The 16,708-nt window shown below is 49.7% G+C and overlaps 8 protein-coding genes across 8 annotated transcripts; 4 read left to right on the forward strand and 4 right to left on the reverse strand.

The window, feature by feature from the left end:
* Positions 1–99: 99 nt before the first annotated feature.
* On the reverse strand, positions 100–1,000 carry EJ05DRAFT_476296 (p-hydroxylaminobenzoate lyase). Its single transcript, XM_033743997.1, has 3 exons — positions 833–1,000; positions 662–783; positions 100–610 (listed from the first exon to the last, which is right to left on the reverse strand). The coding sequence occupies exons 1-3, from the start codon at positions 931–933 to the stop codon at positions 270–272; spliced, it is 564 nt and encodes a 187-aa protein (XP_033600472.1). The 5' UTR covers positions 934–1,000; the 3' UTR covers positions 100–269.
* Positions 1,001–1,519: 519 nt separating this feature from the next.
* Positions 1,520–2,577, forward strand: EJ05DRAFT_374576 (uncharacterized protein). The gene is made up of 2 exons (XM_033741179.1): positions 1,520–1,677; positions 1,788–2,577. The coding sequence occupies exons 1-2, from the start codon at positions 1,637–1,639 to the stop codon at positions 2,500–2,502; spliced, it is 756 nt and encodes a 251-aa protein (XP_033600473.1). The 5' UTR covers positions 1,520–1,636; the 3' UTR covers positions 2,503–2,577.
* Positions 2,578–3,894: 1,317 nt separating this feature from the next.
* EJ05DRAFT_476298 (theta class glutathione S-transferase) lies at positions 3,895–5,092 on the forward strand. The gene has a single exon (XM_033743998.1). The coding sequence runs from the start codon at positions 4,080–4,082 to the stop codon at positions 4,824–4,826; it is 747 nt and encodes a 248-aa protein (XP_033600474.1). The 5' UTR covers positions 3,895–4,079; the 3' UTR covers positions 4,827–5,092.
* EJ05DRAFT_486088 (RabGAP/TBC) lies at positions 4,995–7,914 on the forward strand (the record flags this gene model as incomplete). The annotated part of the gene is made up of 6 exons (XM_033745502.1): positions 4,995–5,014; positions 5,468–5,530; positions 5,569–5,848; positions 5,899–6,443; positions 6,495–6,637; positions 6,695–7,914. 6 exons carry the CDS (start codon positions 4,995–4,997, stop codon positions 7,912–7,914), a joined length of 2,271 nt encoding a protein of 756 aa, XP_033600475.1.
* A 1-nt stretch (position 7,915) lies between these two features.
* EJ05DRAFT_374657 (uncharacterized protein) lies at positions 7,916–9,624 on the reverse strand. Its single transcript, XM_033741180.1, has 2 exons — positions 9,564–9,624; positions 7,916–9,515 (listed from the first exon to the last, which is right to left on the reverse strand). Exon 2 carries the CDS (start codon positions 9,477–9,479, stop codon positions 8,040–8,042), a length of 1,440 nt encoding a protein of 479 aa, XP_033600476.1. The 5' UTR covers positions 9,480–9,515; positions 9,564–9,624; the 3' UTR covers positions 7,916–8,039.
* A 273-nt stretch (positions 9,625–9,897) lies between these two features.
* EJ05DRAFT_374713 (uncharacterized protein) lies at positions 9,898–10,991 on the forward strand. Its single transcript, XM_033741181.1, has one exon. The coding sequence runs from the start codon at positions 10,002–10,004 to the stop codon at positions 10,698–10,700; it is 699 nt and encodes a 232-aa protein (XP_033600477.1). The 5' UTR covers positions 9,898–10,001; the 3' UTR covers positions 10,701–10,991.
* A 1,951-nt stretch (positions 10,992–12,942) lies between these two features.
* EJ05DRAFT_476302 (uncharacterized protein) lies at positions 12,943–13,946 on the reverse strand. The gene has a single exon (XM_033743999.1). It carries the CDS (start codon positions 13,705–13,707, stop codon positions 13,276–13,278), a length of 432 nt encoding a protein of 143 aa, XP_033600478.1. The 5' UTR covers positions 13,708–13,946; the 3' UTR covers positions 12,943–13,275.
* A 783-nt stretch (positions 13,947–14,729) lies between these two features.
* EJ05DRAFT_531824 (NAD(P)-binding protein) lies at positions 14,730–16,443 on the reverse strand. The gene is made up of 2 exons (XM_033749045.1): positions 15,970–16,443; positions 14,730–15,917 (listed from the first exon to the last, which is right to left on the reverse strand). The coding sequence occupies exons 1-2, from the start codon at positions 16,021–16,023 to the stop codon at positions 14,946–14,948; spliced, it is 1,026 nt and encodes a 341-aa protein (XP_033600479.1). The 5' UTR covers positions 16,024–16,443; the 3' UTR covers positions 14,730–14,945.
* Between the last annotated feature and the right edge of the window lie 265 nt (positions 16,444–16,708).

Genomic DNA, 16,708 nt, shown 5'->3' on the forward strand with positions numbered 1-16,708 from the left:
AAGTTCTCCCTTACAACTTTGACCGGTTTCCTCATACTTGGAATGCACAATGCCCTTCCTGGAGGGCGAAGGTGGTAGTGTATATAGATAAGCCGTGATACTGTACTAACTCGTGTTGAACGACTGATGGGTTTATATTCTGCCTTTGCTGTTTGTCAACCATATTATACCTTACATAAAAATATATTACCTGTACATTTTAGAGGTACAGCTTTAGGTATAGCTTTACACGTTTTCGATGTTTATCCTTGCAGCCGACTCTCTGATACCTAGACACTCGCGGGCTGCGCATCTTCTGGCTTCGCTTCATACGATATCCTACCGGCCGGCAAGAAGAACAATGCAACAAGCGCCCCCTTCCGCACCGTTGGATAATGATGAGTCCCGGGCCCTGGACTCGTCCACCCAGCACCCTGCCATCCAGACATGCCCATCAGCTCAGCATTTGAATCTAACTGAATCACGCAATTGATCTCGCCATATGGATGGGCGTGGTATTGGCCGCTATACTCCTCCTGTGAGTCCATGTAAACGGTGGTGATGCTGAGGAACCGAGTGTCTGCAGTGGGGATCGAGATTTTGCCGCGGCGGTACTTGCGGCCGTCAAGTTCTGCGGATGTGAGCATCAGGGTAGGCTTCATAATCGGCTGTTTTGGCGGACCTGTCTCTGCTACCCATCCTTCGTTGAGGCCTTGCTTGATGTAACAACAGAAGTCGTCATAGTATGGATTGCCTGGACCATAGTCCTGGTTGAGTCGAGCTTCAAGATCTTTGCCAGGAGTCCTTGTGAACACGATGAGTCTACTAATGAAGTCAAAGATAACGCCCTTACATGTTCTCAATCTCATTGAAGAATTCGCTGCATCGCTTGACAAGCTTCTGCGCAGTAGGGTATTTGTCAAGCTCAAGGACTTTGGCTGCACCAGGCTGCATGGTAGACAGTTTCGCCTTGTCTGATCGATACTTCAATTGCAGTCTTTGTTGCTAGGTTGCTTTCGTATTTCAGCTAACATGGCGAGAAACCCTAGCTCTTTTCCCCGCTTTGGTACCACACTAGTTGAAATACGAACATTTCGGGCAACTTCGGCCATTTATGCTATCTTGAATTTGAAGTAGATACCGTCGTAGACTTTGATTCTCGTACCACCTGTAAAGGGCTTTCTTGACTGGGACTCGTTCAACATGCGGAAGTATACGTCTCACTCGCGCCCGAGTCCTGAATAGGGATATAGTGAGGGACGTAGTAAAGAGTCTGCATAAGAGCCTGCATGAAGGCGAGGTACTGATAATGCAACATGTTTGACCACGCTGAGTGACCATTAGAATAGCTCGAAGACATTTGTGATGCGTGGGAATGTCATTCGGGAACACAGACTCGGGACGTGAACAAACTTCGAGCATATTGATGTCGAGAGTAACAAGGTCAATTAGATGAACTACGATGCAATAAGGCTACAGTTTTGGTACCTATAAGGCTTTTAATTGATGACAACCGCTCCTAAAGAAAAACAAAGTTAAATAGAACTTCCGGACTTGATCCAAGCTGATCCGTTAGTCTCGTTAAAGTACAAGGGAATAGGTTGCAAATTAGTAGCAGCTGCCTGTAGTTACCTCGTGAAAAGTTTAAGCTTACACGATGTCAGTCAGATCACGCTGGTGGGGGTGGAGGTGGAGGCGGTTGATCGGACGGGGGCTAAGGTTCTCGTCAGCTTATCTGGTTTCTTTCCTATTTAGTCAGAAGCCTACCGGGGGAGGAGGGGCGTCATTCGGAGGGGGCGGTGGAGGAGAGCCCGCGCCATATGTCTGAAGAAGTTGTCCAAGATTGGCCATGCCTGGAGGAGCGGTGGGCATACCAGGAGCACCCATACCAGGAGCACCATAGCCTCCTTGCTGTTGCTGTCCATAATTAGAGTAACCGTAACCGTACTGCTCTTGCTGTTGAGCTTGAGCCCATGGAGCAGCAGAAGCCTGCGAAGGGGGAACATAAGCGCCGTATTGTTGGTCCTGACCGCCTCGACTCCCTCCAGCAGCCCAAGGAGGCGCGGCCGAGCCTGCACCCTCGCGGTCGTTTCCAGTACGGTTGGCCCATGGCGCAGAAGCACCAGTAGGACCTCTCTCCCAAGGCTTAAGATCGCGACCACCCTCTTGCTGGTTGTCGTAACCACCAGGGCCAGCTTCGATACGATTCTGACCTCCGGAGCCGCCGATAGCGCCACCACCAGACAATTCTTGCATGAGCGACTCATATTCGCGATCGACAGCATCGCCACCACCGATGCGAGCAGGAGGTCGTCCGTTCAAGCCACCAGCAGGAGCACCTCTATCGTCGTTCCGCCAATTGGCTCCACGTTGACGGTCAGGGCAATCACGAGCCATATGTCCGGCATTGCCACATACGCGACAAATGATATTCGCAGTAAAGTTCCGTTGCTCTGGGCAATCATATTTCCGGTGCCCGATTTGACCACAATTCTGACAAGCCTGATTTTCATCATCACGTAGAGTTCCGTTAAGAGCGGCGAGCTCACGCAGCTGATTCCGCTTAAGTTCATTCTGACCCTCGGGAATGGAAGCAGCCTGCATAATTAGCATGAAATCGAGAGTGAGTGAACAAATACTTACAGTTTCGATGACATTGTGGATGAGTTTCTTCGCCTTATTGACCTTTTCTTCGGTATCGGCCATGATCAAACAATGCAAGTCTTCTTCCTGGTTGCTGGTGTGAGCGGCGTCAGATCGGCCCTTTCCTTCTTTCACGGAGCCTTTGCCACGAATTGCAATCTTGGCTTGGGATTCCGTTTCCATCTTCTTGAGAGTATTACCACGCGGTCCAATGAGAAGTCCAACTATTAGTCGCAAAAAAGGCTGTGTTAGTCTGTGATCATATATGAAAAAATGTAATGGGACGCGTTAGTGCACAATCATGCTGCATGTTAGGAGAACCTAGGTATGCACCATGATCGGGAAAGCAAAATGTAGGACAAAGGGAAAGGTTAGAAAGTGAGGGTTAGCAATCATACTGAAGTTAATCTCCGGATAATCATTGACCGGTACGTAGACCTTCTCTTGGGTCTTGGTCGGGCGTCTGTAGTCAGAAGGCGGATGGTAGTTAGGAATAACTTTCATAGCCTTCTCGATCAACTTGTGACGTTCGTCCTCCAAGCGCTTCCGGTATCGATATTCACGCGTGTTGACACGGCGACCGAAATTGTCGTATTGAGGCGGAGGGGATGGAGACCTGCGCTTGTCAGTATCTGCTTATGAGTAGAGGGAACATTGAGTTATAGACATACCTGTCCCCATCAGCTGGAACAACATCATTGATTCTGAGCTTCTCGCTGATCTCTTGAATGCGAAGATGCAAGGTGTACGCGTCAAGCTGTTCGCTAGTCATGTTAGACATGATAGCTGTTGGAAGACCCATCAGGCCGGCCGCTTTGTTTTCTTGAGCATCACCCCATCGATTACGCTTCTTCCTGCGACGTGCACCTTCAAAGGCCTCATCGACTGTTGATTTGGGAACGGGTTCAGGACTGCGACCGCGCTTCATGGACGGCTGAACCGGGTCGTAGCTATTGCTTTCGTTGCCTGTATTTTCGCTACCAAAGCGACGGCGATTCCCCAGAGGAACATTGTTCGAACCAGTGATGCCCTGATTTCTCCACGCCATGGTGATGATGTGAAGGAGAGATGAGGGTGAGAAGACGATGTTGTGGCAAGAAAACTAATTTCGAGGTTGCGGTCGATGGCAGGAGCAGGCAGGAGCGCACGCTAGCTCCTGAACTAGCGCGATCTTTGTTCTGCACGTGTTGGCGTGACTCCGCTAAAATGATTATCCGTAGCGGAGATTCAGAATGACCCATCAGGACGAAGTGCGAATAATTCTGACATCATCCCAAAGGCGCGTTGCGTGTTGCCAATCATGCGTATGCGCCTGGTAGACCAGTGCCACGGCCAGACAACTATGATGATATAGCAATGGCCAATAGGATAGTATACGATTAGTGATACTCCTCGTTAAAAGACACTCTACTGCTCGAGACTATCCCATCATCTAGATACACTTGGCACTCTTGAAGATGCCCCCAAATCTCGACCTCTATACCGACCAAACACCCAACGGCGTCAAGTCCACCATAACCCTCGAAGAACTTGATTTACCGTACAATGTCCACCACATCGACATCTCTACTAACGAGCAAAAAGAGCCGTGGTTCCTCGCCATTAATCCCAATGGTCGCATTCCTGCCTTGACGGACGTCGGCAGCGACGGCCAAGAGATCCGACTTTTCGAATCTGGTAGCCTGATGTTGTACCTGATCGAGCACTATGACCCTGAATACAAGATCTCGTATCAGAGGGGTAGCAGAGAGTACCACGAGATGCTCAACTGGCTATTCTTTCAAAACGCTGGCGTCGGACCCATGCAAGGGCAGAGCAACCATTTCACGCGGTACGCGACAGAAAAGATCGAGTACGGAATCAACCGATACCAAACAGAAACTCGGCGCCTATACCGAGTGCTAGACAATCATTTGAAAGAGACCGACAATGATTACCTGGTAGGCAACAAGTTTACCATTGCGGACATAGCGCATTTTGGGTGGGTCGCTTGGGCGGGCTGGGCTGGTGTCGACAACAGGGAGTTTGAGTATTTGAAGAAGTGGGAAGAGAGGTGTGCGGCGCGGCCGGCGGTGGAGAAGGGGCGCAATATCCCTACACCCGATAAGCTAAGAGATATTCTGAGCGACCCGAAGAAGACAGAGGAGTATGCACAGCATCATACGAAGTGGATACAGAAAGGGATGAAGGACGATAGTGCATAAGAGATAAGCGGGTAAATCAGTGTATGAAAACCGCATATATGTCCCATGATCCTGGGCTCCTTTGCTTAGCAGTTCAAGTATTTGCCTGTACAGCTAGACTCATCTCCGTCCTGCGATCATTCTTGGGAGTACTCAGCTTCATGACGATCAGTAACCCTTAGCTCCGCCATGCCCAGCGCCCGGGCTCTGTTAGTAACTATACCTACTGCCTTCCGCCTACCCTTGGGTCTGACTAAGTTGTCCTTGTCGGCACTCGGTAATAGCGCTTTAGATACATTCACACCTGCATTCTGAAGAACATTCAAATCGAATTTCCAAATCAACATCGAATTGCTTCACACTGGTGTACCAATATCCGATCGAGGTCTCATTTCCTGAGCTTGATGCCAGCCCATTACTAGTCTCATTTACTCATGTGTATGGCTCGCGATGCCACAGCCCCATCATATATCGCTAAAGTAGAGGCATCTAATTATTAGCCTGTGGTTTTTGACAGCCACGTAAACGGAATTTCTGGAATTTCTGGAATTCCTGCCTGACTAGGCAGTTCGACCTAGCGAGGAAGGGGTGGGGGCCCCTCATCTATCCCGCTCCAGCTGACCAACCCAACTTGACTTGACGCAATAACGCTCTGTTTACAGCTCCAGCGGTCGATGTAGTCTTGCTCTCTCAAAGATATTCATGAGGTCTGCTGCAGAAGCTAGGTACGCGTGCCTCACTCCAAGGTTCATGTCTTATCCAGGCTAAGAAGCATCAGCCAAAGCTGGCAGCAACTCACTGAGATCAAGTCTCTTCCCGCGTTACGAGAAGCTGTCGACAAAGCCAATCCTGTCACTACAGAACTACGTTCGGTATGCTGGAAAGTGTTCCTGCTGTTCAAAAGTCTTGACCAGTCCGAATGGAAGACAACCCTCTCCGAATCGCGAAGTACTTATGATGCACTTCGAGCACACTTCCTCCGCGCCATACACAACCCTGATGAATTCGATACTGGACCTGATCCGCTGAGCGAGACAGAAGAGGTATAATATTCTTTCCTGCAGCCTCCAGTGCTGAAGACTTGAGCTTGCAGGACATCTCGCTAAATATCGAAAAGTCGCCTTGGGTAGCTCTCCGCAAGGACGAGGCTCTCCGTACCGAGATATTCCAGGATGTAGAACGCTGCATGCCCGAGAACTCGTACTTTCGCGAGCCTGGGACTCAGAAAATGCTTGTTGATATACTTTTCATATACTGCAAATTGAACCCAGACGTGGGCTACAGACAGGGCATGCATGAAGTTCTGGCACCCATACTATGGTCTATTGAAAGAGACGCCGTTGATCAGAGGACGATGTCATATGAGCTGTCAAGCCATGACGATTTGATACTATGTCTACTCGATTCCAAACAAATTGAGAACGACACGTTCACTCTCTTTGCTATTATAATGCAGACGGCCAAGTCGTTCTATGACCCAGGACCTGCCAACCCCAGCAATTCATTATCGACGACTGCAAATGAAACCGCTATGCTGCTGCGGGCGAAAAAAATCTTCGATGGCGACCTCGCAACTGTCGATCCGGAACTACATGACCACCTTCAGCAATTGGATATAGTGCCTCAGATATATCTCATGTAAGCTACGAAAGCATGTCGCTTTAGATGGTGTAACTTATACTTCAGTAGGCGTTGGATTCGCCTACTTTTTGGACGAGAATTCCCATTTGATCAAGTCCTGAGCATTTGGGACCTCCTCTTTGCTGAGGATCCACAGCTTGAGCTCGTGGACTACATATCAGTTGCTATGCTTCTTCGAATACGCTGGGAACGTGCGTCTCTTGCTGCTCGTGACTCTCTTTTGGTACACATGAACTGATTCCATACAGTCATTGAGGCCGATACGAACATGGCCTTTACATTGCTTCTCCGGTATCCAGCTCCTGCCGAGTCAGCCACGATATTTGTGCAAGATGCCCTGAAATTGCGTGATAATCCAACAAGTGCAATCGCACATGACATAGTCTTCGAACGAACGAAGCGATCGATGAATATATCAACTTTCATTATGCCCCCGCCTCGATCTCCGTCCACAAGGCCTCGTTCTCCTGCCAAGACACCCGCAAGATTCGTGACCCATCCTGGCAGCCTCGAAGCCATGTTACAGAGTGCTGCCAAAGACGTCTATAGTCGGAGTCGGAAGATTGGTCTTAACAAAGCTGTACGAAACGCTGTTGGTGAAGTCAGAAAGAACATGCAGGATCTACAGACAAGCCTCACCAATCCTCGATCCTCCAGTGAAATTCGTGCTGAGCTTCCTGAGAACCAGTCCTCGATGCAACTCATAGCTAGGGTATCGGTGCTTGAGGAACGGAACAGGGAGCTCGCGAAGATGCTTCAATCCAGTGTCACCGAGCTGTGGGAATGTCAGGCTCACCGAGCTGAGAATACCAAAGACGGTGACAAGGACAAGGCTTCACTTGAAGCTCTAAGCAGCGCAATAGCCAAAGTCCAGTTCGTACAAATTTACCTGGACGATACATCTATACCCCTGCCTACATCTGACGCCGAAGTCATCAGCAGCCCGCCGAGTGGTCCACCCGCCCAACGGTCGCAACTTCCGGTAGAAGACAAGATTGTTCCTGCGGGGCCTGTCATGTCTCAGACGCTCCCAAATTCGTCTACAACAATTGTTACACCGCCAGTATCAGGTTTAGCCCCCATCCCATTGTCACCAAAAGACAAGCCATTGTCTACAACGCCGAAAGATAAGCCATCACCAGCATCTCCACCGCCTCGTACTCGTCCGTCATTGGCTTCGAGTAATTTCTCTTGGATGCTATCACAAGACAGCCAGCCTTCTCGGACTTTCGCATTGACGACGTCCCCGCATAGTGGGCCTCCTGAGAAACGGAGCCATAGAGCTAACGCGTCGTTGACAGGGAAAGGGTTCTTGTTTGGAGACGAGGACGATGAAGGTGACGTGAAGGACGCCAGTAAGGGCAGGGCAGGGAAGCACACGAAGGAGAGGAACAAGGGTGGAACGTACGACGAGGATGCGGACGAGGAGAGCATTGACTTGGGCGCACTTGGTGGCTCGGTGCGGTGACAGCGACGATACATCTTACACTCAGGCCCTCGGTTGGAGCCGTGTAGCGTGCATCAGTATTTACTATTTCAGTGACATTCAATGATACTATTCTGCAGATCGCAGTCTACCCCAGTCATTGTCATCTATCTAACGCTCCTCCTCAGTCCCATGAGCCCCTTCTTTGTCGCCGTTGCTGGGCTCTTCTCCTCTAACCTTTCCGACTCCTCCCCAGCAGCTTGCTGCACGCCTGTCTCCATATCCTCGACAGGCCACCCCCGCGCCTTTCGCTCTTCCTTCCCAATCGCCACGCCCTCTATTTTCTTCACTTTTTTGCCCTCTTGAAATATCATCAGTCCGCCCATTGCAGCGACGATACATGCTAACCCAACAAATAAGCCAGTTGACCAACTTGGTCTGTCGTATCGGTTTAGGCCCCACATAAAGCCTGAAAGAACGGTTTGGAGGAACGTATTCCATATGTTCATCCACACGACCCAGTCCATCTTCCACGGCTTTGTCGACGGTGCACGCACGCCTGTGAGTGGTGGCGTAGGCGCTTTCGTCGCGGGGATCGGGACAGCAAAACTCTCGGTATCCAATTCACCAATATTGTCCTGACTGCCAACAAGTCTATACCAGTCTCTGTGAATCCCTGCCAACCGTCTGATCCCGCTCTCTTTCTTGCCGACGCGCCAGACGAACCACCAGTAGAGATCGCGAAACCGCCACGGCGCGAGTCCAAAGCCAGTCACACAGAATAAGGCATTGAGGATCTGACTGTCGATCTCGATCCAGATGCGACGAGGGGAGTTGATGTCGTTGCATGAAGGGTGGCACATTGCGGGCGCGGCGTTGCAGAGGAGCAAAAATAGCATGCCGCCCCAAGCGACAATGTTGAGACCGTATACGGTGATGAGAAAGCCCGGGATCGTGATGACCCAGTGCAGGTAGGTGCGAAGGCCGATCATGAAGGAGGTGGTCCAGGGAAGGGGCGGAGGCTCGGTCCATGAGGTTTGGGGAGATATGGAGGATTCAAGGTCTGTTGCGACGATGCTTTTGGAAGATACATTAGGTGCGTCTGCTGCGCTGTCAAGGTGTGTATGAGCGGCAGTGCTGAGGTCCGAGGGCTCTTCTCTAAGCGGAGGAAAGACATCAAGTTTTGTGCCAATCGTTGGACTCGCAGGAGGCGCGTTTACGGAGGCGCCGCTGCGTGCGCGTATTCGATTTCCTGTTGAGTCTTCCGATGCACTGCTTCTCCTTTCTCTTCTTTGGGCAGCCTCGTTCCAGCCCTCGGTACCAAATGATCCATGTCTTATGTCGGGTATCGTGGGTGCTTTTGAAGCAGCAGCTGCGGTGGCAGCGAGGAAGCCAGGCGGAAGGTCGGTATCAAGGAGTTTTGTAGCGCCGGACTTGATCGATGCTGCCGCTGAAGACGCTCTCGCTCTACGCGGCGAAACTGGAGATGTCTGGCCAGCATTTAAATCTGCTGATGTACGAGGGCTGGTTTGTCCTACGAGAGATGCCGCTGGTATATCGTCTGGCGCTGTAGGGAACGGCTCTGTCGTGTTTTTGGAAGACGACATGATTATAGAGGATCGGTAAAAATGTATATGTTGTCGCTGTATTTCCTAAGAATGTATGTTGGTATGGGAAGTTGGCAGTTCAACTTGTCGTGATTAAGCAAAACAAAGAGCGATTCCTGAAGTTTTAGGTCTTTGGGGAGGTTTTCAGCACCTAGCAATTGCACAGACGGACAAGGAAGGAGGTATCTGTGCTAGTATGTAAAACTGGTTCAGTGACATGCCAAAGAGAAAAGCTGCCATAATTAAAGGCTCTTGGCTAGTCCCTTGAGGCGAATGAGACATCGAACCACGCAAGCATGGTGGCTATTGATTAGGGAAATGGATGAGCTTGTCCATGAAAGGTTAGAGCTGCAAAAGGCTTGGGGTTGATCCGCGTAGTGATCCATTCGTATCCGTGTTCGGCCCAACCCAGATCGAAGCCAAGTCATGACTCGGCGCGCCAAAATTATGAGTCCCTAACGTAGACGTCGGCACTGGTCGTAGACGTATAATACAGCAACCCGACACTTGAACACATTGACAATGTCGCCGGCAATCACAAAGAATGCTGAATATGCCATATTGCCAGAATCTGCTGGTGTCACAAATTACATTCGAGACAATTTGGCAGCGCCAGAAGACTCTACAGACCACGTATTAGCTCTCCAAGTAATTCACAGCTTACGACACGAACACAATTGGACTGCGCTTGAACTCCATACGATATCTCCTTTATCGCCTTTTACTCTACTTCCACGTCCCCTGGTCTCGGGTCTCCCACCCCACAGATTGTACATGCACCCAGATGAGCAAATTGAGCTACTGAAAGAGGCAAAGAACCGCAAGAAGGATGCAGATGCAAAGACGAAAGAAGGAGATGAGGACAACAAGGGAGCCGAGACTTCCAAAAAAAGAGTCGCAAAGTCTGGTCAGCCATCTGGCCTGGACTTGCAAGCTGAGCCTGAGCGCGAATGGGTGTTACCAACAAGATTGAATGAGAAATGGAGCCTCAGGCGCATGGCCGAGATATTCGACACAATAGGGATCATACCTCCTGAAAATGCTACGACGGATACACTCCAAGTTCAGAAAACTGGGCAGAAGACCACGGCTGAAGATGCAGCCTCGACGAAGAGCAAATGGAGGACATGCAAGAGAGTGCTGATGGCTATTGTAGATCACGACAGCACGATCTCCTATTATATTGTGCAAGAGGGCCTTGTGAAACCACGACAAAACTGAACTGGATTTAAATATTTCAGCCATGCGCAACTTGGACTGATACCCCTGGCATCACAGTGCGCAATATATGCGACAATGGCCGCTGGACATGGAAGACAATGACACTTTAGGGCTCTCGCGTTAGGAATATTGAGTATCTGTATGACGGATGACGCAGACATGGAACATTACCTGCTCCACTCACAGTGAGCCATCATGCCACTTTCGACCGAGGGGATAGCAGTCGCCCGTGATGTTCGCTTGAGCAAGTCTTGGTCATCACTACCGCTGGCTATTGTCTAGGCGATGGTGATGATGAACATACAAGCGGTTAGCCTGGATGATACTTGGTAATGATTCATTCATGCAACCCTGTATGTGCTATCATGACTCTCCCATCTGTTCTACTCATACAGGGTTGCAATCACAACTCTCGCGGTGAGGAGGCTGCGCTTCGTACTTTTCTGGTACCTATTGAGGGCGAGACATAGCACGAGAAGAAGTCCTGGGAAGTCGACATTGCCGAGCATATATAATCCAGACAATTATATCCGTGCCCATGGCTCAGAACTTTTTGGAGATGACGCCGCGTGAGTATTCGAGATTTCCTTAATTTTGCCTGCAGGCTGCAGATACTGCGAGTCGGCGCAGGGCCAGTGACTTTTTCTCCACCACCAAATCTTGTTATCAATTTCTCGGTAGTTGGGCGAAGCGCTAACTTCGTTGAGTGTCTGGGCATGAGCGTCGTAGTGTTTACGCTGCAAAATATACGCACTGGTCCTGCTATATACGTGTTCTACTATAAAGTCTCATATCGGCCACACGAGGGCTTCTGTAAGAAGGTTGCCATCGAAGCATGGAGCTTCTGTGTCATGACTACAGGCACTATAGCGCATCATATTGGTTAGACGGGAGAATTTGCTGCGAGATGAAGTATGAGATATGCGAGGTTCTTGCCATTTTCTTGCAATTCAACTTTAAGAGCTTCCCGTCACAGCGTCATTATAAGACTACTTATATCAAAAGAGCATAGCGATTCTCGTTGGGCAGGCTCATCAACGACATGAATGGAAGTATATAGTAATAGTCGTCTCGTCTTGGCTGCAAGGTAGAGATATGTTCGTATGGTTCTCGGGGCCCATAACGGGCTACAAGCGGTGACTGCCCAGCGTCCTACCAGCGATGACTTTCATTATTTCACGTCTTTCAACCATTTGTTTGAGCACCTATCTCTTACTTCTTATCTCCTTCACTCTATACTGACATACACGTTATTCAAAACTAATGCCACCCAATCCTGTCGCCTTCCTAGCCCGATACGGCACAAAAACAGTAAAATTTCACATTTGAGGTGCAAAAGGCCAAAACAAAACTCATATCGCGCGGATCGAACCGGAGCTCAATCGTTGGGGAACCGAGAAAGCCGTAACAAACTGCGCTTTTTTATCCTGTTGTGGGACCACTAAGCCATGGCCCCGAAGTATTGGTACTGATTGTACTTCACGTTGGATTTTTTATAAAGAGTGGAAGGGTGATGATAAGAGTGTAAAGGTGAGAGCTGGAATCTGGCCGAGCGGGGAGCATCAGTGACGTAGCGGTGCGCGTGCGCGTACGCGGAGACAATGTTGTGATAATAGTGTCGTTAGGCTTCGCGTGTGCAGGTGAAGCGGAACAAAGTTCTTGTGCACTGCTAACTCTGGAGAACCACGCCAACTTACTCGGTTCACGCATTCTCTACAAGCTATCTCCAGTCTCCTCATGGATCGGCATCCCTAAGTGGAAAAGCAACGGTGTCGAGACATAGCAGTCTCAACTCGGTCAACGCGAAGACGGCAACGTCGCCCAAGCGTCTTCTTTGGAAGACAAGTCTCTCAAATACTTGCTCAGTACAGGCACTGCATGATGGAAGCGTGGAACGATGTGTATTGGGTGAACGACAGTTGTTGAATATGCTACACGCCTGCCCGCGTCGAACATCAGCACCATAACATTCCTCCCGGTGTACTATCATCCTTATCAACCTCTACGAAGCCATGGATTCAGCTCTCTACATGGTCTTTTCGGGTAATATGGGCTCCCTGCGTACCCACCACACCTACAAACTCGCGAGTTCTACGATGTCTCTCTGTATAGGCACCCACTTACCATCATACACTGCCCAAAGCTTTGGCAATATGTTCACATCTTGAGCGCAATACAGGCCGATATCTTGGATCAGCCATCGTTGATTGGATACTTCGTAGCTACCGCTGCCTTTGTTTGGACAATGAGCGATCTGGTATAAATGACAACACCGTGCGACTGCAAAGCCGATTCTGTATATTGTGCAATGGACAAGTTTGCGACGCCAACAGGCCTTAATGAATTCCTTTGATTGTCCAATATGTGTGCATTAGTGATTTGTTCAACGAATCAATCACATGATGATCTCTCGTGGGCACAAGAAAGATGTTTCACTGATGTACATTTCAGCTCGTTCATACATTATAATCTACAATGATGTAAAGGAATGTTCGCGCTAAGGATCGACTATGCCATATGATACACATTCTATGCAACGCAATGCGCTATGCAAAACTCAAAACCCCGCATCAAATTACTCCGCATCAATGACAATGGTAGTAGCGCTGGTCTGGTCGCATACGTAATCGTTTGGTCCATTACCGCCAGCGTGGCAGTAGGTTGGCACATCACCCTCGCCGTAGTAACCAAATGCCGTGCCGAGCTCGTGGTAGATGCGGAGTCCAAACTCGGTGGTCTGGCCAGGGTAGAGTGCAAAGCGGTATTTGGTTTCGCCGCATGTGATGACGTCCGAGGGGAAGCCTGGAGTGCTGGCAGAGCAGTCGATGGCTGAGCCGTCGTTGCCGGAGAGCTTGAAACCGACGGCCTGGATGCCGTTATTCTTGCGCACGTACAAGTCGGCGATGTCAATGTTCTCGTAGCTGGTTGAGTCTCGGGCGGTGGAGCGAGTGGGTGCAGCTATGGCCAGGGCGGCGAAGAGCGAAGCGGAGGCTGCGAGAAATTGCATGATGATGGTTGATGTTTGAGGTCGTTGGTTTGATGGTTGACGTTGTGAGTGGTTTGATTGTGTAGTAGTTGTTATAGTGTGCTTTGGTTGTTGATGAGATAGCTATGTAGGGGGCGGGATGCCCGTCATATTTATATTATACTTGAACCCTGTGGGTTCTCCTCCATACCTACATGACGGCTAGATCGACGTCAGATACTTCCAAAAATACCTACCTTTTTAGCCTCAGGAAGTCGTCGAGACATCACGATTGTGGAACGTTCGCGGTTGCTGGTAACTCAACAGTACTCCTCTCCGAGAGGACCCTGGTTGTGTTCAGAATGTCAGAACCCTATCGACATCATAATTTGCCTTCAGTAGCCAAACTTGAAAGGCAATAGTCTATGCGAAACGAGGCTGTGGACTCAAAAGCAGCCAATCGCATCAGTTCCGCTGGATACGATAGAAGCGAAACTCCCGAAATGGAAAGTTCCAATAGCCGCAACCCTGACTTTTCGGCGGTGGAACCCACCGGGAGTGGCGGAAAAGAAGCGATGCAACACCACAACCCCATCATCGCCAACGCCTCTGCCGCCAGCTCAATACGGGTGTCACCGTGTGTACCCACGCCGCCTCGACATCAACTCCACTATGACGCTGGTCACGGACTGCTATGTTACAACGACAGCCAGAATGCGAGGCTTGGGCACTGGGCGACAGACATCACGTCGTTGAGCTTTGATACAGATGAGGCGCCCCTTTCCTAATCTGAACCGAATGTTTCGGTGAAGCCATGGCCGAAGGTTTCGCGCCTTTGGTGACGGACGACTGCTGATGACCATTGACGACTCGATACGAAGCGTATTTAGTGTCAATAGGAACTGCATGGTTCGACGTGTCGCGTCCGCACAGATATCAATGGGGCACCAGCACAGGTATTAAGCATCGTCCCATGACGAACCCTATCTCAACCTGATTCTATCAACATAAGCTTAGATTAATGAGAGATACCTCAGGGTTCATGGGTGATGTCAAGGATGTTTGCACTAAGAGCATTAATGTAGTATCTGTCTTCGTCTGGGTGGAGTTTAAGCTACTTTTGCGGAGATTGTCTTGGCGTAGAATAGTAGAGAGCGGTTCTCTACGCTAGCAGACAACGTACGATCCATCGTCAACGTGCCAGGGAAACCTATGACACCACCTGATGCCAATGCACGTTGGGTATCTTTCATGTTGATGCAATCACTGCACGATTCCAGCTATGAAGCAGCTGGTACCAGCACCGAAGACCAATCTTCATCCTTGATGAACTGCTCCATGCTAGTAGTTGGGATACCCAACTCTTGAGGTGTGCTTATACCTGGATCATTGCCTGTGTACCCAAACTCCCTCACGAATCTGAAGTTATCAGAAAATTCTTGCCTCAAGACGTCGGGAAATTGCTCCAGGAACACATCCTCTGACATCTTTTCCTCCCTGGCGTCGACGCCGAGTACCTGTCCCCAAAGAGTTGCAAAGTCTGTCATGGTGATCATCTCGCTGACACCCAACAAGTTTGTCCTAGGTGGTAGATCGACTACCAATGCCTTGACGAAAGTCCCAGTATCCTTCTCCGCGACAACAAAGGGCATTGCCTGATGCGGCCCTGGAACTAGTGGGTCTCTGAAAACGTAGCTACCGTCCCTTTGCTTGTGCGGAGAGAAGAGCGCGGTAATTCTCCAATTCTCCGCAAAGAAGCCCATGTTGACCGTGCTCATCAGCTTTGCTAGTCCAGGCCTCTTGTCAAGAACGTACTCTTCAACCGCGGCTTTCGAATCGAAGTGATACACGGATCTGTACTTTCCTCCGCTTCTTTTACTAACATTGGCCAAGGTCGTAAACACGAATCTCTCTAACGTAGCGAGTACCTCCGGACTTGAGGCAGCTTCCGCAGCGTTGATCCCCTGTCGAGACTCCTGATCGTGCACATAGGACGGGAGAAATTGGCCAGCCGTTTGGGCAGCCTGTATCGTATCTGGTTGGCTAAAGATTGACCAGAAGTCAGTCATTAAGAATATTGCGTGTGCTCCCATGAAGGCAGCTCTGAGGGAGGCAACGTCATCCAGATCCCCTTGAACGATCTCGACACCTTTAGAGGCTTGAGTCTTAGCTGCATCTGAGTTCACGTTGCGAGTAACCCCGCGCACCTTCCAGCCGTTGATATTAAGGAACGTGGATGCGACAGAAGAGCCCTGTACTTTTCAGCGAAGAAAAATATTAGACTGGTTTTCGATTTCTACATACTTGACGACCGGTAACGCCAAGCACTACAATCAGCTTATAAGGACTCTGGGACATCTTATGAGATGCTGTTGTTCGAGAAAGCTTCAACAAACGTTTGGGTAGAGATATAAGCCACTCGCTATATCGACTGTTCTTGCGCTAAGTACACGGTCGCAATCTCAATGATATGTGGTTTCGATTTAGATCTAATCCAGGCGTAGGTGGATGTGCTGATCGTACACAAGGCGCCGGGCCAAGTCGCAAGTCGTGGCGTGCATTAATCTGACATGGACGGCACACGGGCGAGTTTGCAATTGGTCAAATAAGGTCTATCAGCCCCATGATCCGAATCCTCTGGACGTCATATACGATGGATTGCAGTGTCGTAGGTCATTGAGCATGGTTATTGGCGCGGACAATTGGCTGCTCTAAGTGATCGTTGTGGTGAACCCGATGTCTGCTTATCGGGATGAATGGTTTGGAGTCAACAGATACTCTGTCCAGAGCTAGTCAGCCGTGGAGCGCATCTTGGTCTTTCCGGGCTTGCGCCCAGGCAGGTTATTTATGTAATTCCTGTGCCCCGCAAGCCAGAACATGTGGGCCTAAGCAACTCGTCCGTATTGCCGCGGTGATGCAATGTTGATGAGCTATGCGCAAGATGCGGACGAACTGTGAATCCAATAATTAGAGGAATGCATTTACATAGAGAAGAGACAGAGGTCAAAGTTAATTAATGAGTTAGACAAGAGTCTGGGGAAAA

The sequence above is a fragment of the Pseudovirgaria hyperparasitica genome, assembly GCF_010093815.1.
Source record: "Pseudovirgaria hyperparasitica strain CBS 121739 unplaced genomic scaffold EJ05scaffold_8, whole genome shotgun sequence".
In the NCBI taxonomy this organism is placed as follows: Eukaryota; Fungi; Ascomycota; class Dothideomycetes; order Acrospermales; family Acrospermaceae; genus Pseudovirgaria; species Pseudovirgaria hyperparasitica.